This window comes from Camelus bactrianus, chromosome 17 (assembly GCF_048773025.1).
Source record: "Camelus bactrianus isolate YW-2024 breed Bactrian camel chromosome 17, ASM4877302v1, whole genome shotgun sequence".
NCBI classification, from domain to species: Eukaryota; Metazoa; Chordata; class Mammalia; order Artiodactyla; family Camelidae; genus Camelus; species Camelus bactrianus.
This window is the reverse complement of record NC_133555.1, coordinates 16,920,391-16,942,454: the sequence shown is the minus strand read 5'-3', so window position 1 is coordinate 16,942,454 and position 22,064 is coordinate 16,920,391. Positions and strand designations below refer to the sequence as shown.

The 22,064-nt window shown below is 40.2% G+C and overlaps 1 protein-coding gene across 8 annotated transcripts in view; it reads right to left on the bottom strand.

Annotated features, from left to right (window-relative positions):
- The window catches only part of FOXP1 (forkhead box P1), a 549,916-nt gene that overhangs the window by 213,477 nt on the left and 314,375 nt on the right, over positions 1-22,064 (bottom strand). For all 8 annotated transcript variants that reach the window (XM_074344467.1, XM_010970600.3, XM_074344464.1 and 5 more), the window contains one exon: positions 13,046-13,233. In XM_074344467.1, the coding sequence (XP_074200568.1) occupies positions 13,046-13,222 (177 nt within the window). In that variant the 5' untranslated portion in view covers positions 13,223-13,233. The remainder of the gene's footprint in view (positions 1-13,045; positions 13,234-22,064) is intronic.

Here is a 22,064-nt window from a genome sequence, read left to right as displayed (position 1 = left end):
TGTAGGTGAAATCGTTAATAATGATGTCCATAAATAACAGACCATTTACTATGTGCTGTGCAATCTTTTAAGCATTTTACATCATAATCAAAATACTAAATGTTGATATTATCCCCCATTTGAGGGATGTATAAACTGAGGCACAGAGAAATTAACTGACTTGCATAGTCACCAAACTAGTCAGTGTGATCATGACTCGGGCCAGACAGGTTGGCTCCATCATTATGCTTTTGGGTGCTCTGCCTTTCCCAGTGGTTATCAAGTGTGCTCTAGCCAGCAGCAGAGAATGGATTAGAAGCATCAGAAATGCAAATTCTTGGGCCCCGTCCCAGATCCAAAGTACCCTGAGGGTTGGTCCCACAATCTGTGTTTTAAGACATTCTTCAGATGATTCCAATATACATAAAAGTTTGAGAAGCACTGCTCGATACTTTATAACCTCTCAAAGTGCAACCCTGAATCAAAGGGTGTGACTGTATTTGGCCTCTTGATACACAGTGCCAAATTGCCCCCAGAATGAAATGTCCAGATTTACACAAGCCACATAAGGGGCTGCTGGTGCTAGACGTATCACTGATGGTCATCTTTGCTGATCTGGTCAAAGATCTTCCAACTCTTTTACAGCGTTCTTTAGTTAGAAAAGTTTCGGAGTATGTAAACCTGGTGACTGCATTTGAATAGATATAAAATGACTCTCAGAACCTAGAGAGAATGCTTTATATGACCTTACTTCGCCGAGTTTTCTTCAGAGCTGGCATTTATAGTGCTATATCTAAGATATTCAAAAACTAAATCCAGGGACACATTGGTAAGCATTTAGAGCCAAAAGAGGAAACCTTTTCCAAATTAAAGATAGGTTACTAATATACTTAACATTAATTAAACATAGAAAAATCTAGGAACATTTGTCAAAACACTGAACCAGTGAGCAAATCTAATTAACATGCACTGTGGATTGTACAGTGTTTCATTTGGGGGGTAGGGAGTTAGGATGTGATGCACATGAAACTGTAACTGCAAAATTACACAAATACACACATATACCCACTTTTCAAAAGCAAAAGATGCTAGAGTTTCATCACATTCCCAAAGGAGGGACCGTCCATAAAGGTGCAAAACAGAAGAATGATGGAATCAAAGATTTGGTCTACGCCAGAGAAACTCGCCCACCTGCAAGACTGAAGAGATTTTCACTAACTGAGAGACAGACTGGTAAGTCATCTGATAACAAACTTAAAAACAGAAACAAAGGAGCAGTTAAGAACAGAAAGAAGAAAGGCAGAAGGGAGAAAATACAAGGCCAATGCCATTTCTAGGTAAGACAGTCAGTTCATACAACAGCCGGATTGAGTAAAGATCTTCAAATTTGATAACTAGTTTAAAAGAAGATATTACAGTTTCAGTTGTTCTAGCTGTGTGACGAATAGAGGGGAATGAGTTAAAACTAAAAGTACGTGAAATATGGACACCACCAACCAAATGACCAGCCTTGTCAGCCCTCATCTAATCTCTGGAAATCATACACTCAACTCAGGCAATGGTCTGTGTAAACAGATAGGCCCCGGACCATTTCCTGGAAACCAATCAACTCAGATGCGGCATCCAGCAGAAAAAGACCTCCACTTGCCATATGCCTCCAGTCCTTCCACAGTAGAAATCCAGCCTTGTTTATCCCCAAACCAAAATGGCAAAGGTACGTATCTAAGTGATAAGGTGAATCCACATAGCTCAGTATGTACTTCTATCTATTATCTCCTGATTGAAAGGGTTAAACTAAAGCAGCAGGTGTGCACATGCTGAGTTATTATTTCTGAAATATCATCAAGGTCTTCAAAAATCCCACCGACCCCGGACACAAACTCTTCCTCTCCAGGTTACTGAAGAGTTATTTACTGCTTAAGTCACTCGTCCACTGATTAATCATATGCATCTCTTCTATGGCTTATCTTCATGTGCTTTGAAATTTTTAGATACTTAATGCAAGTGTCTATGTCTTATTCTAAGCCAGCTAGATCATGAGTTTAATGAAGTCAGGGAGACAGGATATTTCTTCCTATCTTCTAGCCAACCACGGGACTACAAACGTAAGACAGGTTACATTTTTATGTTAATTTTCTCCTGCAGGAGAACCATGGCCGAGAATATCCTCTCTCTGAGGGACTCGCTCAGCGTCCAAGCCTCTACTTCCTTAGTAGGCTGGCTGGCTGAGTATTCTCCTAACCACCAATTCTGCCAAAACTTCCCATTTGTAAGATGCATCTGATTAAATGATTTGAAAGAAACTCTGCAGGGATGATGACACCTACGAGTGAATTTACCATTTCAGAAAGCTCAGAAGTCTTACATTGTGAGATATATATGGATAATTTAGAAAAAAAATGAGGGATGATCCTTCAGTTTTTTCACTATAAAGTAAGAGTAGAAGGTTCTGGAAGGCAGCTCTTGTCACATCTGCCACTCACTAATCCAAGGGGCCAACACATTTTTTCCAACAAGGACCAGGTAATAAGGCTTCTAGGCTTTGTGAGCCATGCAGCCTCTGCTGCAACAGCTCACCTCTGCTGGGGTAGGAAGCAAGCAGCCGCAGACAAGAGTAAACAAGTGGGCATGGCTGTGTTCCAATAAAATCTTTATCTAACAGAATAGGTGGCAGCCGGATTTGGTTGATGTGGCCTTCCGCCCCAGTTCACCAACCCCCAGCATCGTCTGCAAGCTCAACACAGTGCTAGGAACTGAGAACTTGCCCAATAAAGGTACTGAATGATCGGCTGAGACAAGTTAAAGATAATTCCAGAATGCAGTCTTGACAACTATGATTGTGAATCACCACGTTACAGAATATATCCTCGGCAGTCACATGGGGGACTCCATCACATACCCAGCTTCTCCGCGATGCTTTCCCGCTTAAAGCATATTAATGATACAGTTAAGTCTGTACATAAATGCACATGGCGTACTCAGAGAAGACAGAGCACAAACTTTGTAAGACAAGTGTAAATCTAAGAAGATAACCAGCATCTCATAATAAAAATGAGCGTTGGAAAGTCATTTCCACTTAGTATCTTTGCACGGTGAATTTTGACTGTGTGGATATGGAAACTTCACCACGAGGAGGGGAAAAATGAGGCAAGGCAAGCATTATTATCACAGTATTCTTGTTCATACACATTAGGACCACAAATAGTCAGGAAAGAGTGAGCATTATGTCACTTCTCTCCCAGTCTTTAACCTTGTAAAGGGTTGTTGAGTTCGCAGGGAGGGTCACAAGAGTCAGGCCAAGAGGCTATGAAAATGGAACCACTTCTCACCATGCAACCTTGAAAAATTAACACGATAATTGGAACGATAAAGGGCTTCTTTTGTCCCATTTGAGGATGTTCCATCTTATTTTATTAAAGCGTCCAAAATCCTTTCTTCCTCTGGCTCTGAGAGGTATGGCTCTGCTGTCGACAAGCAAAAGACATTTTACGCACAATTTTCCCTCTACTAGAAAGAGGGATATTGTGCCCTTCAGTGAACATAAAATTGATATTATCATCTCTTAGTTTATATCTCACTACTTAACCTTCAGATTAAAAGTTATTGGATTTGAATGACTAAGAAGACATCATGTCACCTTCCCCTCAGTGTGGAGAGAGGGGTGCTGGGGGTGAGAGAAGGCACAGTGAGAAAAACAGGGATTTCAGATCAGCTGAGGCTTTGCCTCTTCTGACAAGCGACCGTGATCTTGACAATTACTTATGGTTGCGTGGATGATGAAGTGTGTAATAAATGGTCTACTTTAAGAAACTTTGCCCAAGATGAATCTGTGTTAGGAAGTTCATTTTATTTTGGGTACAGTCTAAAAGGAACAGTCTAAAAATAGGGGTAAAAAATTAATTTGAGGAGAACCTTAGGGTTATCAACTTTAAAAAAGGAAAAATCCGGTCCCCTCCACACTCAACATTTGCATCAAGACTATGCTGGAGATACTGGAAAATATCCTTCCTTCCATCCATCCGCCTCTATGCAGGGCTTCACTTCAACTCACAAACAAGTCTTGGTGTCTGTAAGCACTTTAATCTGTACCTCCTAAACGAGTCTCCCAACAGCATGCACTGTTGAGTAATTACACATTGTATTTTTCCAACAAAAGAAACACATGCACCCCCTTCACCTTAAAAAAACAAACTCATTCTAAGAAGCTTGTGTCAGTATCAGACGCTTTATCAGAGATCTAACTTGGTCATTTTGTTCTCTAAAAGAGATAAGCACATTCCCTGATCAGTGGGAACACTAGCAGTTTATCAGCCCTTCCCGTGTGACTTTTGGAAGATATAGTCATTAGCAACTAGCAAAGGGAAAAGACTTTTGATAATTTTAATCTGAATAAACATATACAATCAAAATAGTGAGGGTAACAACAAGGTCCTAATGTATAGCACAGGGAACTATATTCAAAACCTTGCAAGGGCCTGTAATGAAAAAGAATATGAAAAGGAATATACATATATATTCATACATATTTATAGATGTATAAGTGTATGAACATATGTATAAACATACATATATATATAAATGAATCACTATTCTGTACACCAGAAATGAACCCAAGATTGTAAACTGACTATAGTTCAATTTAAAAAAAGAGTGAGGTTTAGTGATAGAGGAGGGTGTCTTTTTTCTAAACAGCCTTTAAAAAAGGGTAGAGGGGGTACTTTTCCAAAATAAATCCATCTTTTTTTTTTTTTTTTTTTTTTTTTTTACAAATTACGTTTGCTCTTCCTTCGTCATTTCACAATAACCGACAAGGGACTGGGAGAAAGAGCTTGGATTCTCCTGTGATGTCCTCCTCTCTCTGTGCCGCCACCTGGCCAGTCACTCAGATTGGAAATCCTGAATCATCCCTCCTAACTCCCACTCCTGGATGCTTTCACATCTTCTGATTCAAAAGGCCCTGTCCGTGTACCAGGACTCCCCTAAACAGTCTCTCTTGATCCAGGCCTTCCTTTCTCTTCCCATTTCATCCATTCACAGAGTCTGTCCCAGAACCGCTCTCTGCGGGCTGGGTGTTCTGTGTTGATGGGTATCAGGGGAGGTGAACAGCCCATCCCTGCCCTATGGGGCTGAGAGGTGAAGAAAGGATTTAAATGGAGGAGGAGGAGACATGCAGGGAGCAAGGAGGGGTCCACAGCAGGGTGCCCTCGATGACATGACAACAGGGTACTACATCCGGGACCAAGTGTAATCGCCTTGTCACAACTATTAATCTCGCAGGGATCTCTCTGCTGCCTAACCAGGCCAGGTCCAACTTCACTGACCTTCGGTTTACCTCCTCTTGCCTGGCCTTTCTTCTCAGCCGAGAAGCTCAAGCCTCCCACAAACTGAATTCAATTTACCCTCTACCCACCTTCCCTCTGCTCCCATGGTTACTCTATAGGCTCCACCCAAAGCACCTCCCAAGTTCCTCTCCCATGCATTCCCGCACCTCCCACATCAGTGTGGGCCCCACATTCCTTCTATGTAGGCGTGCCCTATAAATAATAGCTAAATAAAAGGACGCAAACAAATGAATAAATGAATTTCAACAAATCCAAAGCTAAGAAACAAGGCTAAGACGCTCTGTGGTACAATGAGTGGCTGACCTGGACCAAAGCTAAGGCCAGGCCTGTATGTGACACTCTTCACCACTTTTCTTGTGAGAGAGGGGGGAAACAAATTGTATTTCTATGAACCAAATCAAACACGCTATTTAGCAAAGGGTCTCTGGAATGTTATAAGTAACACTTCATAATTACAATAGTTTTGAGTTCAAAGACCAAGTGATGAAAAGAAACTTTCTAATACGGGGTTCAGCTCACTATATAAACTTCCCTTCTGCTCCTCCAGCTCCCTCTTGCATTTATATTGCTATTCTACTTTGTCATAAAAGCAGTCACCTTGTAACCCTTTTTATCAAGCAATCTATGCACTACCGAAAAGTACACTCAGCTCCGTCAGGCAAGCTATAGGTTTACATTACACAAACATACCCATTCTGCCTCTTCAGCACTTAGCTGTCAATAAAGGCAAGCACTTGCAAAACAGCAAAGTAGACTGCTTGCCTTCAGAGTACAGATCGGAGTCTGCCAGTTTTTGCAAAACAAACTCTTTGCAATCACTGAAGCTAATCTGTCAACAAATTACCATTAAAGTCATGCCTCCTGACAAAGTTCAAAAAGAGATTTCTGATTAGACAAGAGACAGGGAGTATTTTATTATTATTATTATTATTAGCTCACAGGTCAGGGCTGAAAATTACCTTCTCAAAGGAGCGACGCTTTTGCTTAAAGTCAAGAGGGTACACTTCATTCGTAATGAAATGTGGCATCTGGGTTTCTATTACCACACTCCTATGTACACGACTCTTTTCTGCTTTTCTGTTTCCTGGGCCATCTTAATTTTCAATGGTGAGATTAATGACACACAACTGTTTAGAAGTCAGAACTTGAAAGAATTTCATACGAGGCTCACATCACTAGTTACATAAATCTTTGACAACAATATTTTGATGGAAGGCAGGTCTAAACAACAGAGCAGAGAACTAAATTTAGCATGCAGGGTGAAAGATGCCTTTTCCAGAAATAGCCACAAAAGGAATTGAGAAAAAGTGCAAGTTGGTTATTGCGGTGGCCGCTTTTTCTTTCTTTGTCAGAATTCTCTGAGTTCCAGGCTCAGTTCTGTTTCAATTTGTATGGGTTTTGCTAACGTTTTGGTGGTGCTGATTCCTACAAAATATTTTTGACTATTAATATTTTCCATAATATTTGAACTCTAACTTATGTCCCCAAAGAGTGTATCTTAGCAGAACAATTCCTTTAAAAGTGTAGCTTGAATCTTCATCTACCAGTAAAGAAAGGTGCCCTCCCCCAGTGCCCTGCCACACGAGGGCACTTAACAGATATGAATAATGTCCTCTTCTGTACTTTCTTCTGAAAGCTTCCCTCTTAGGACACAGACATGCTGAACATCTTTACCCTTCCAATGGCATCAAACACCCTCCCTTTCAGACAAAGTCCTTGGCAGCTACAATGGGAAAGTCCACTTAAGTGTATTCTCTACAAAGTTCATAAGAAACCTTTCTCAAAGGTAAAAAGAATAGTAAGACTGAACTGGTCATTGATACCTCATCTTTGTACCTACAGATCCATACCTAATCACCTGGGCTTCCCTCTGCAGAATAAGAAACAAGGCAAAAAGACCACTAGGATTTGACGTGGTCCCACAGGAAGATGGGTAAGCTTGAGAAACAAAGGGAAGGCTCTGTTCATATGCGCTTCCTGCCCACCCAAACACTGACAGCTATTTCTTCCAGGCACTGTTTTTCACAGAGGCAGTTAAAATTTGAAATGTTGGCAGGATAACTTCCCTGTTCTGTTCAACATCCACTAGTAACTTCAGTAACAAAAACTGAAGGAAGGGATTCATTCTGCCATTTTGACAATGAAGAGAATTTCTGAGTTTCTCTGGCCCTGTGTAATCACTAATCTTTAACCTCGCTCATTGGCATAGTTCAACTCAGTGGCTCCTCTTTCTTCCCTTTCGTGATTTTGCAGGAGCTCCCTTCCCTTTCTATCTCTTTTACCTCCTCAAGAGTCATTGAACGTTTTCTCTTTTCCTTTTACATTATTAACATGAAACAGGTAGCACTATCTTTTGGGTTAATAGTTCCAGCACCTTAAATCAAATGTCAAAGAGGCTATATGAAGTAAATACATCACTTAGCCACATGCTCCAAATAATATATCTTTAAATTCCATGTGTAGTTTAGCCTTTTTTAATGTCTTTCTCACAGACTACTTCTCAACTGCCCTTCTCATATAAAACCATAGCCACACCTCAAAACCCTAGCAACCAAAGCTTTGCCTACACTGATTTGCAGACAATAAAAGTGCCAGGTGGTACCAAAAAAGAAAAAAAGCAAAAAAGCCCATCATTAAATGGAATGTTGTTAAGAAATAGCTGTTTTATTTAACAGCTATTCATTTTTATTGAATAAACATTTTCTAGTATGCATTCTGTTAATTGACCTGACAGCATATGCTGTATATGGAGAAACTTCTAAACATTATGCTCTATGTAATATGCTTATCTGAAAAAGCTCTCATTTGCAGCAATATGGAAATAAAATTCTGCTTTCTAAAATTCAAGACTTTTAAAATGCATTAATCCACACAGTTTATGAAATTGCTCTGGACATTTTAAAATCCTTTCTTTAAGGGGGAAAAAAAAACTTCAGTAATTGCTAATAGTATTTGTTGCTGAGTTTCATAATGGAGTAGTGCATATCCAATACAGAACTTTTACAGACCTAGAAATGGGGCAGGCATAATAGGAAATAAAAAGCAGTTATGGGATTGGGTAAAGAATTACTCAATGGCTAAAAGAAAATGTTCGGAATCTCTATCAAATTATATTATTAGAAAACTATTGTTAGAACAGTTTCATGGCCCAGATGTAAGTAGAGTTGAATCATTGCAGGGATAATACATTTAGTTTTGAGGAAGGAAGGTTTGTGCGTGTGTGGGCAGTCTCCTGTAGCTAACAGCAGCACCTCTCCTTGGCTGGTGGCTTCTGAGTGATGATGGCAACTTCCAGAATCACCAACCCCACTGCCTACAGAGCACAAGGGAGTGAAGGTACTGGATGGGTACTCAGGCCAGCTGGACAGCTGCAGGCTCCCTGATTCAGTAGCGATTCACCTCCCAACAACTGTTACCCTCGTAGGAATACCAGCCAGAGTTACCAGATCTGATTTTCCTAGAGAAAATGGAAAAGCCAGGTTCCTCCCATTTTTCTGGGTTATCAACTATGTAATTTTTTTTTTAATTCTGTTTGGATCCAATTTAGCCAACTTATAGACCAAACCCAGCACCAAAGTCACTCACCCCACAGAGAATCTTTGGGAAAGTTCTTCCTCCTGACGGGGTACTTGCTCTCATTTGTAATCATCTCTGGTAATATGGATTAAATAGGGAAAGGCTTGCATTTACTTATTTTAAACCCTGGCACTAGGTAAAAATTCTCCCTATACCATCAATGACTGTACTGGTACAACTGGAAAATCCTATAACATTCAGTTTCATACACGGCACAATTAACTCATTTTTATACCAAACCATTTAAAGCCAGACCTTTTTGTTCCATGGACTTCTAACATATTTTACAGTTCTAATTCTCTTCCACTGTCCTACATTAATCAAAGCTGTAACCCCTGTTGTCTTTGTACTACAGAATCAGAATGTGCCCCTGGCGAGGAATGGGGGAAAAGTCAACAGGAATTAAATTTCAGTGCAACTGTTTACTCAACTGTGGCCTGCAGTTATTGAAATTTTATCCGTGGTTTTGTGTGACTACCGCGGTAATGAATTCAGCATGGCTGTGATTTTCTCACTGCTGGTATTCTCACTTCAAGTAAAAACCTGTAGAATAAAAATGACGAAAACAACCCACGTCCATCACGCTGACACTTGGTTTTCTCCCGACTGTTTAATTGTTGCAGCTTTCAGTCTGGAGGAAAACTGATAACGCTCGTCCTGTAAAACTTTTGCAATCCGGTAGTTTTTTCTTATTTCATCTACAGATTTTCTTTTCCCCAACAACCTGTTAAGAGCCTCCTCATACACTTAGGGAACTCACACAGCTGTCGGTATTTTATTTTAAAAGACCGAAAAGGCCTGCCAACCACAATATGTGGGGTTTTAGCCACAATGATAGACCCAACTGCTTTTTTCCTTCCCAAAACATATCAGTGGCAAAGAGAAATAAAATTGTTGTAAAAATATTAAAAGCCCTTCGAAGTGCAATCAAAAGGTACTGACCTTTGTATCAATAACCCACAACAACGTAGTTTCCAAAGTGGTCACAGCCAAGATAAAGAGGGGAGACGTGAACAAGTAATTTTGCTGCTGATGGTTTTCAAAGAAGATGCTGTTAAATGCACTTACACAACTTCTTCTGTGAGGTCAATCTGATGTTGCTGTGATTGGGGTAGGGGTGTGGGGGTGTGTATATATATATGTATGTATGTATGTGTGTGTGTGTGTGTTTGTTAATAGTATTCAAGTTAAATTTTTAGCTGGCTTACCACTTTGAGATAGCAAATAATTTTCAGTCCTTCAGATAAAACTCAGAAGTGAATTTCCCATTTTATCTAATTAACATACACTAAATACTCATTACCTGGGTTCATACCACATCAGTCAATAGTCCCACTTCAACTGCTCCATAAAGAAACAGTTGATCTTGGCCTCTGTGTAGTAAGGACATAGAAAATGGCACTCCAAATTACCAACTACTTATTCTCAATATAACCATAAAAGTCTCAGAATCTCATATGAACAAATACACAAATACACGGATACCTTTCTACCATTTACTGATTGGTTTTGTCAACAATCTCATTGGTTAGAATTTGGCCATTGCACTAACGCAAATGCTCAAAGTTTTTACAATGCCCAAAGTTTATACACAACATGCATCATAAATCCCAGCTGAGGTGATGCCCAGAAAGCAGGTACAATCAGCTTTGAGTTGCCATTAAAAGACAGGTCAAACCACATAAATGAAGTTCTCTGAATTAAGAACTGAGCTTGTCCGTTAGTTTCCTTTTCTTTCTCTCTGTTGCATCTTTTCCCGGACAGATTCCATTGTCTCATGCTAGTACCACCAAGATCACATAGAGTAACAATCTAATGATTCCTTGTTTTTAAAAATTCTTAGCAAGGAGGAAATGAAAGTTGCTTTAGAGCCTGTCAAAGGCTATGTCCCTAATACAAGAAGGGATTGCCTTTGCTTCTCTGATACAGAGTCCAAGAAAAGAGTTTGAGAAAAGGTTTGCCTTTGTCTTTCTCTTCCCTCTTTCCTCAACAATTTGTTACACTCAAAAAGGCCCAAAGACACCATTCTTTTTTCATCTTTTTCCAAGTGGCACCTTTACTTTGTACTGAATAAATGAATCAAACACTAAAATGGAACAAAAACCATCCATTGTCATTAACAAAAAACAAATACTATTTCCTGATTCCAAGAGAAGTTGGGGAAGACAGTGCCTGTCTTCAAGCAATTGCTATTTACTTACTTGAATCCGCATCAACACTTTGGCCACACAACCCCATTTTCTGGGTCAGACCCTTTACCATTTGGAAATATTTTACCAGTCACTCCAAGGTACCCACTTGAATGCCTACGAAGGATATTAGAGTAATGAGTATGTCCCAATGTATATGCATTTTGAGGAGCCACCAATAAGAGATAATTTAAAACATTAATAGGATTTAACCACATACCAATTGTCATACGTATATTAGAAACATTTGTAAGTGGCCCATCTCCCTAAATTCCTCCAGGCAGCAACAAGCAATTTCTTTTTTTTCCCCCTGTTAAATTAATTAATTAATTATATAAATAAATAATTATATAATTAATTAATTAATTATAATAGACTTTATTCTTTTAGAGAAGCTTCAGGTTCACAACAGAATTGAGCAGAAAATACAGAGAGTTTGCACATAGCCCTCCCCACCCACACATATATACTCCCCTATCATCAATATCCCTCATCAGTGGGGCATATTTGGTACAACTGATGCACCAACATGGGCACATCATTATCAACCAAAGTCCACAGTTTACATTAGGGTTCACTCTTGATGTTGTACATTCTATGGGTTTCAACAAATGCATAATGACATGTAGCCGCCACTATACTATCATACAGAATAATTTCATTGCCCTAAAAATCCCTTGTGCTCCATCCATTCATTCCTCCCTCCCTCTCCCCAAACCCCTGGAAACCACAATCTTTTTATTGTTTCTGTAGCTGTGCCTTTTCCAGAATGTCATTTGGTTGGAATCGTACACTTCGCAGACTTTCAGACTGGCTTCTTTCATTTATTAATGCCTTTTAAATTTCTTCCATGTCTTTCATGGCTTGATAGATCTTTCTTTTTTTTTTAACTGCACATATATTTTTAAATTTACATACATGTACTGTTCATTGTTTCTAAGAACGTTTAGAGCTTTAGCCTTTTAAACTTATATAGTTATCAAAGGAATAAAGCCAACCACAAAATAAGAATCAATTGAAAAAGATACGTACATCCTGCTATTAACAGCAACATTATTTATAATTGCCAAGATATGAAGCATCCTAAGTGCACATCAATAGTTGAATAGATAATGAAGATGCAGCATATATACATATAATGGAACACAACTCACCCATAAAAAAGAAAGATATCTTGCCATTTGCAGCCCTTTTTTCACTTTTTGTTCACTTCAAAAACCAGAATTTTATAACTGGCAGAGACATTTCCATTACAACAAAACCAACAGAATACCAGAAATAAATTTAACCAAGGAGGTTACCTATACTATGAAAACCAAAAGGACAGAAAGAAATGGAAAGATTTCTTGTGCTCTTGGACTGGAAGAACCAACACCATGAAAATGGCCACACTACCCAAAACAATCCATAGATCCAATGCAACCCCCACTGATGCTCGTGTTACTGATGTCTCGTTGTTTCTTTTTACCCAATTCTGGTTGGGTATTTCTATTTATTTCTACTTTCCTTTTTTACCTACTTTTCTCTCTTATAGCCCTTATTTCTCTTGTCTACTCAATCCCTTATTTTGTTTCCTTCATCATGAGGCTTAAAAAGCCTGTTTATTTCTTAATTTATTTGATTCAAGCATTGGAAACCCTATCCCCAAAGATTCACTTGATTGCAAGTAGTTACACGTGAGGCTGACACAGGTGGGGCGGGAAGGAAGGGGCCAGAAGTCCACCCAATCTCATTCTCAACTACCATTCACCAAGAAGGAGGGGGCTTCCTGGACTGAGCTCCCAAGGGCTGGAGAATCAAGTCTCTCAAAGCCAACCACCAGGACCCCAGCGCACTGAGTGGCTTAAAAGATGCTGCTAACAGTCAGACAGACCGCCGGGTGAGTACAGCTGGTAGCACACTCCCCGGCAGGACTCGCCCGCGCCCCCCCCTCCGCGGCCCGACGCCGGTGCACGGTACCTGCTGCTGCTGCTGCACGTGGGCGAGATCGGCCGCCCCGACGTCCACGGCCGGCGTCTCTCCGTTGGACCGCCCTTCCCGCAGACCACCACACTCTAGTAAGTGGTTGCCGCTGCTGGACCCATTCTGGATGGCTGAACCGTTACTTTTTGTCTCAGTCCCAGATTCTTGCATCATGACTCAAAAACCTGATAAAAGGATTTTTCAGGAGGGCGGGGGCGGGGGGGAGAAAGAAAAAAGCAGCTGTTAACACAGTTGTTGCGTACAAGGAGAAGGGCCCTGCCCTAAATGTTGCCAAATTCTGTAAACAGTTGTCATTTTCTTTCACTCAATGTATCCCTCATTTAGTGGTCCCATCGTCTCATTTTTGAGCATGGAACTGCTGGTCCAAATTTAACTTTTCTGAGTATCATTCTTATGCTATCTTTTCCCCCTTAGAAAAAACAAGTGATTACATGTGAACCTAGAATTTATGGTTAAATTTCTTTGATTCTATCTGGATGTTTTGCTCAGAAACCGGTAAGTCATTCTACACAGTATGTCAGGTATAACATTAAATTTTAGTACACGCAGGCTCTATGTAGAAGGTTACACTCTTAGAGAAATATTCTCCCAATTTAGTCTATCAGGAGATGACACACATTACCAGAAGGCCCCCTGAGGTAATCCGTGCTGAAAACTCTTACAGTCAAAACCCAAAAAGCATTTTAAAGATTCATACCCCTTGGAATCATTCAGGTAGTGAAACTCTTCAAAACTGGCCATTCCAATAAGACAGGCCAATTTTAAGAGAGAAGGAAAAAAGTCCCCATTTTCAGAAGCTAAATAAATTGACTCTGATCTTTGTCTTATGGTTAAAACTGTCCTGAGAAGTCCCATTCAAAATTAGGTGTTTCTTGAGGGGGAGGGTATAGCTCAAGTGGTAGAGTACATACTTAGCATACACAAGGTCCTGAGTTCAATCCCCAGTACTTCCTCCAAAAATAAAATAAAAATAAGTAAACCTAATTACCTCCCCCCTTAAATCAGGTGTTTCTCACGCTGGCTTGCTAACCTCTAGTACGGTTTAAGGCCTGAAAGGTCTGAGCTTCCTTTTGTTTATTTTGCTTAGGCAGACCAAAGAAAAGTTCAGAATTTGAAAGTACTAAACTTCAAATTAAAAAAAAAAAAACAGATAGGTAGGTAGGTAGGTAGATACATAGATACATAGACACACAGACAGACAGACAGACAGATAGATAAACATAAACACACACACACACACACACAGATGCATCCCCCCTTATCCATGGGGGATATGTTCCAAGACCCTCAGTGGATGCCTGAAACCACACACAGGACCAACCCCGATATGTATTTTCCTACACATATATACCTATGATAAAGTTTAATTTATACATAAAGGACAGCAAGAGATTAACAACAACAACTAACAAGAAAAGAGAACAGTTATAACAATACACTGTAATGAAAGTCACATTAATGTGGTCTCTCTCTCAAAATACTTTGTACACAATAATGCCTTTTCCATCTTAAACAAGCACTTATCATGCACTGTGGCCATAACTTTTGCAGTGGGAGGTACGACGGCAAAACTAGCACGGATTTCTTTTTTCCCCTTCACCATTTCATGGATAGAAGATGTGTTCTTACCATGGATCTTAGCAACTTTACCATATGATTTTTTTTTCTTTCCTTATTCAGTTGAGAACTTTTCCCTTTTCACTCACAGGAAGCACTTGATGGCTTCTCTTTGGCACATCCCTAGTCTTGCACTTTGGGGCCATTATTAAGTGAAACCGATGTTACTTGAACACAAGCACAGAGATACCAGGACACAACTGAGATGGCTACTAGGTGACAAATGGGTGGGAAATTCTGGACAAAGGGATGACTCCCATCCCAGGTGGGTTGGAGCAGGACAGTGGGAGATTTCATCACACTGAGAATGGTGTGGAAGTTCAAACTTATGAACCATTTATTTCTGGAACTTTCCATTTAATATTTTCAGACCACAGGTAACGAACCTCAGAGATGGAAGCTGCGGATAAGGGGGGAACTACCGCAGTCCAAGACAAGTCACTAGAGAATATGGCCTACGTGTAAATACATTTCACTGTCCTTGTTAAACCCTAGGTACAAAAAAACCATTACCCCTGGGAGCCAATTCAGCTCTCAGTAAAGATGTCCAATTAAGACAGAAGACAGATAATACTTGCTAATATCAATCGCTACCATCTACTGATCACCAGTGTCATGCCAGGCCCTACTACAGGGGATTTACGTTCAACTTAGGTCTCATGACAATTCCTAGCCCCAGCAGACAGATGAGAAGACTAAGCCTCTGTGAGACTTATTTTAACTTGCCCAGCATATCACAGCGACTAATGGTGGAATCAGGATGTGAACAAGTTCATTCTGATGTCAGAGTCCTTAACTATGTGTTTTCTTAAAGTGGAGGTGCAGTGGGGGCCAAACAGTGAAAATGCCAGGGTCACACTCCAAGGTCATGGGCTAGGAAACAACAGTCACCAAAAGAAGATGACAGTCCAAACATCAGAGCTGAGAAATGCCTGAATAATTAAGACAGAAATGTGAAATACCAATCCTAGATAAAAGGGAGGAACACTTTTACACAAATTGATCTGAATCGTAGAAAGACACATGTACAACCAGTACTACAGATTTCTCCCCCAACACATGAAATATGTGACAAAAGGGAAATTTAAACACATGGGGCATCTTTGGAAGAGGTTGCCCTCTTGTTAGAAATTAGAAGTCTCTTTTCTAGAAGCTTACACACACAAAATGGAAAAATTAATAGCAAAATACCTCTTGTCTTTATTTGCTTTCAGTGCATAGTGTGATCCAACTTAACTACAAACTTCATAAACCCAGAAGACATATTTTTTAAAGTTAATTCAATTCTGAATTGGACTAAGAATGGCATTTTTGGTTAACAGGTGGGAAACAAACTCAGACACAACAGCTGATTCACTCTCATCTCTTTCAACCACATATTCCAGTAATTACAGCCCTTTAAAAATTGCATTCATAGCCTTACTTCTGCAGGCTAAAAAATTTACCAAAAAACTAAAACTTTCTCTAAGATGCCAGAATAAGGCAATGCAAGTACCCAGTTCCCAACCAAAAAAAAAAAAAAAAAAAATCAGTTTGTGAAATGTAGGTACTTTCCCCCCAATGTTTTAGTTTGTCTTCTAAAAACTTGCCCATCTATACCAAAGCTAAGGAAAAAACAGTGTTTAGATATTTAAGGGAGAGAACAATTGTCTTCGAGTGCTTAGCAAGGAAACTTATTTAATTCTTAGGCTATATCACAAGTATTTTTAAACAGAAAAGAAAAAAAATTGTTTTAACCTTCTGGAAAGCCTTCCCACATCAGGGATTTTCCACCCCGCAGAAACAAAAACATTGTCTAGACCTAAACTCTATACCTGCCCTCAGAATGGGGCGTTATTGAGCCAAATACCCTGTCCTCGGGGAGCAGAGCTGCAGGCAGAACGCTGCTTTCCAGCCATGTGACCTTGACGATCCCAGACCTGCAGACAGGTGTCTAAGAGACCAGCCCCGCTCCTGTGTCCTGGGTTTGACACTATCATGGTGGGTGGAGTTAACAACAATCCCCAACACCCGATTTGATGAGAAGGTTTTGCTCCCTGCAGTTCCAAAGAAGACTGCCAAGTCCTCCAGTACAAGTTTTGCAGGCATGGAGCCAAGCAGCTTGGCTTGGGAACCAGGTTTGTGAGAGTGCGGGCTTTGGGACCAAAATTGCATAAAAGATTATTTTGGTCCGAGGATGTCCTTAATTAGTCAAGTGCTAACAGTAGTATGTCGGTTGGAAGATTTAAATTTTCCCATCATCTCCCACGCCAATCAGGAGAAAACAGGTTTTTGAAAAGCACATGTGAAAAATGAGGAGTGTCGATGTCTAAGAACCTTTCTAACAATATCCGGGCTGGCGGTTTTTCTTTCTACAGAATGTTCCAAGCCATTTAATAAGCCTTTCTATCTGCATCTCACTGCACAAACTACAAAGCCCTCTGATGTCCTCTGCAAACTCAGGAGAATTCTCTGAGGGAGAAAAGGCAGGAAATGCTAGTCCCATTTTACAGATAAGAAAACTAAATCCCAGAGGTTAAGGAACAGATGCAGTCAGAATCATTCCCCGTGGCAGACGTGAACTTCACCATTCAATAAATGACAAAAGAATTTCCAGTTTGCAAAGTCCTGTGCTAGGTGGTGAATTCCTAAACCAAGGGGGGAAAACAAAGAAGTAAAAACCTAAAAAGACATCAGGGGGTGGCCAGGGGACCAGGAAAAGCATCTAAAATACAAAGATGAAAGTGTCAACATTCTTCAGCCAACAACTATATGTGTCTTTTTCTACTGAGCTTTACAATTTTAACGTCGTCTAAATCAAGTCACGGGAGGGGCATCTGTGTTCTCTAACTTAGAAGGCTGCGCCCTCTTTTCTTGGGTGCTGTCTCAGGCGCCCAGTGTGTGTAACTCCGCTTCCCTCTGGGACTCCCTGGAGCCAATGAACCACTTTGTTCCATAACAAACTAAAAACAAGAAATGAGGCACAATCAGCCAAGTGCCTCAATGTGAAAGGCATGGCACCTGGAGGGCATGGCCACGCCATACACACTAACAAGTCCTTCCTCCAGAAACAAAGCCAAACCTTCCTCTGAAAGGAGCTTCTCCGAAGGCGCGGGGCATGTTTAAATCACATACGATCCATTCAACACAACCGTACAAAAGCTGATGCTACAGTCACACAGATGTCGGAAAGCTTAAGGAAGCCAAAATGGCCCGCTTCTCATCTTGCTTGGAAACATGACAGAGCTACTGATTTCAAAAGATCGATCTCTGTGCTGGAGGGACTTGTAGGAAGGATAAGAACTGAGTTTAGCATGCTTATTTATTGTCGTTGCCAACAGAGCTGCTCTCTGTAAGTATTCTGGAAAATTCATAATGGCCAGGCCAATGTATTTATAGTAAATTAAAGCAATGCTTTATTATTATGATTATTTCCTTGGTTACAGTGTTGATGCTGAAAATTTAAGGAAAATAAAGCCCTTGTTATCATGCTTGTGAAAGATTTTAAGCTAACAGAAAGTTCAGTCTTAATTCCAGGGCAGTTAATTAAGGTTGACCAAGTCAGGCAGAAGTAAATTAACTTGGCTGATCAATTATTTATATGAAGCAGAATAAATGCCCTTAAAGAACTTGGTCTGTTCATGAAAGGATGTGTAAATTAAACCAAACATAGTTTTGTAAAATATATTTCTCCTTCTGTGGGGAGAGGAGAAGAAAAGTTAATGGTGAAATCACTTTTTAGGAAAATGATTAGAGTGATGACAGGGTCCTCCCGCTCCACCCTCTTCCAGAAAAGAAAAACCCTCTTTCTCATCGTTCATCCATGTGTAAGGAAAGAAGGAAAGTGGCATGCTTCTTGAGGAGATAACAGAAGCTCTGAGAAAAAAAAAAAGGATGGAAAGATGGAAGGAAAGAAGTGAGGGAGGAAAGAAAGAAGGGAGGACAGGAGGGCAGAGAAAGAGGACAACTCTAAGAATGGAGAGACTGTGTGAATTTCTACACAGACATCCCTCAGAGACATGCAGGTTTGGTTCCAGCCCACCATGATAAAGCAAATATTGCAATAAAGTGAGTCAGTTTCTTTGGTTTCCCAGTGCATATCAAAGTTAGGTTTACACCATGCTGTCGTCTACTGAGTGTGTAACAGCATTATGTCTGAAAAACAAGGTACATATCTTAATTAAAAAAGACTTTATTGCTAAAAGATGCTAACTACCACCTGAGCTTTTAGGAAGTCATAATCTTTTTTGCTATAGTCATGTCAAAGATCACTGATCACTCTAACAAATATAATGATAATTAAAAAGTTTGAAATATGGTGAAAATTACCAAAATGTGACAGAGAGACACAAACTGAGTAAATGCTGCTGGAAAAAATGGGGCTGACAGACTTGCTCCACCCAAGGTTGCCACAAACCTTCAATTTATTTTAAAAAAAAAGAAAGAAAGAAAAAACATAGTATCCATGAAGCTTAATAAGGCAAAGCGAGGGGATGTCTGTAGTTTAGAAATCTTGATCGCGTGGCTCTGACTCCACCGTTGGTCATACTCCATGCAGGGTTTGTGGATGGGTCAAGAATGAGGGGTGGAGTCGGGCTAGCTCTAGTTCTAAAAGAAGTACTCTTTAAAATACTCATGTTTCATGGTGAAGATTCAAAATCTTTAACCATCAGGTTCATGTAGTTCAGGAAAGAAGAAAAACTTGCCTGTATTAAGATATAAAGCCAACATGTACTTCTCGGTCTTATTAGGTAAATGAACTGGTTCCCTTTAAATGCGCAAAAGATGTACCTGGCAACACGATGCACACAACGGAGTTTTAAGGAGCAGGATATAGCTAAGGGAACCCCCCCCATCCCTTATAATAGTTCAGTGGGGTGGCCTGGGATACTAAGCCACCTGGGACTTAATTCCTTTCTTGGGTGTTACTCTCATTCAGATTAGGAAACTAAGCCACAGAAAGCTTCCAGATGGAAGACAGAGCCTCTCGGTAGAAGGCTCTACGTTTCCTAAAGCGTGGCACATGCCTTTCAATTGACCACCCTTTACCCGGCAAGACGCGTGCTACTAGAGCAGGTGGCAGTAAGGACATGAAGGGCTGGTGGAGGGGATTCCAAGTGAAATGTAGGGGGTTAAGGAAGCAGGTGAAGAAAGAGCGTGATGGAGGGGCCACAGCTGGCCCAAGATACTGAATGACTGTCTACAAGCAGGGGTCTCCTAGAGTACTCTTCAAGACAGAAGAAGGGGAGGGGAAGAACAAAACAGGAGAAGCACAGCGACCATAGCTGATTACTTGCTCGTCAGAGATCACTTCCACAAACTGCCAATGAACCCTCCAGACACCACTGTCTGTCCATCCACTGCCCCCACCAGCAGGAGTCCCATTTCTTGGAAAGAACATCCCAGAACCAAGTTTAAGAAGGGAAGTCAGGGGATTGAAACTGTGTTAAGAATGCACCATCTTCCAATACCAAATTTTCATAATTATAACAGAAAGGCGTAAATTTTCTAATGCATGGCAGTTCAAAAAGTAATCAAGGGAATGAGCCGGAGGGCTATTTTAATGTATGCAAAGCTAGTGACCCACAGTAAATGGGAAGTAAGTCACAATGAATACAAAGTAATGCACACAGACTAAAGTCCTGGTCTGATGAGGGACGGCTAAAATTAACACCCAATTAATTTCCGAATTGACAAACAAATGAAACCCATAAATCTACTTTCTCATTAATTTTCTTGTGGTATAATTTAAAGCAGTAATATGAGGGCAAAAACTGAGCATTATCCATCATAAATATCAAAAAGATAGCAGTGTAACACCATAAATTATGCATATTACCTGTTGTTAAAAATGATTTATGTATTATCAACTTAATCGTGCACTGGAGATGTCTAGACCTATCTTTAAAAATCTGGAATTTCATTTAGCACTTAAGGAAGAAGTTCAGGAGCAATGAAATGGTCAAATGCATCTTAAAAAAAGTGGCCACTTATTGAGTCATATGAGAGATCAGGGCAAAACTGGAATCTGCACACATCTTAGGTTCATATAGACTGAGACTATCACGCAGGTCACAGGCTGGGCCTCGCACGGAAGGAGAAACAAATAAGCCCCAGGAGCTCCCCTTCTAGAAAGCACTGGCATTTGTGTGTAAAAGGAACTACTCCTCTCTCTGGCCTTCAAGAATGCAGGAAATGCAGGGCTTGGTGCCAGAATGGGTACACGCCACAGTGTGGCTGCATCGAAAAGGGCCAGAATCTGTAACTCGGGGACTCACTGAAGCAAGGCATCCTCAGTTGGTGGGAAGTTTGAGAGGAAAATTATGTTCACTGTTAATAATGTAATAATTAATCATGCAATAACATTAACTCTCTTACCTTTTGAGTTCAAAGAAGGACAAAAAAAGAAATAGGAACTAGTTTGTATTTATCTATTAAACCAGAAGCACTTTATATTTATCAATTAAAAGGAAGAAAAGGCATTCAGATTTTAATGATTTCCTTCTGCATCTCTCCACCTCCACTGGTTTAATAAGAATTAAAAACAAAAAATCACTTTGTCTCCAACTTGACTTTCAGACACGCCTTGCACATAACAGGAATTTAATACATAATTGCTGAATTTTTAACTAAATGATTACACAAGAGAAAACTCCAAGTCCAACCTCTCAATCAAATGAGATCAAGGGCTTGTAGTCACCACCTTTTATGTTCCTACTTTTAAAATACTCTATTTCCTGTACTTCTTTGGAATGACTAACCATTCTGGAGTTCTGAAACTCAGAAGAGAACTTGAGCCATAAAATCATTTTACATCTTCACAGAAGTATGACTGTTCCAGTGGCTGAAAATGCAAAGATCATCAACCAACGGAAAACTCTACCAAAAGCCATGGTGAACATTTATTACCTATACGGACAACTCAGAGGGACTGAAGGATGGTAAATAACAGGACGTTTAATTTTCCCCATAATTCCTGACTCAGAGGAGAGAGAATAGGGTGGTAATAAAATTATGTTCTTAACAAAAAGATGGTTTCCCTTTTCCACCAGGCTTTCAACGTTTAGACCGGAGACTTCACATTTTCAAGGAAAAGCAATTCTGAATTCCAGGGACACATAGCTGCTCAGAGAAACCGGAGCTGCCTCCCTCTCGCGACCTGTGGTAACCAAAGTTTCTGGGACACTGTAATCTTTATAAGACACCAGTGAGTGCAGGTAACAACCATCCCACCTCTTAAAACATTCCAGATGTCTAATACATATTTTTAGAACTTCGGTGATCATTGGCTTTGTGTTCCCTCCCTCCCGAAGATCAGGGTTTAAGTGCTGTAATCATGGCAATTGGGGGCAAACGATGGAAGCTAGAAAGAAGCTGCTCTAGGAAACAAATGCAAAGG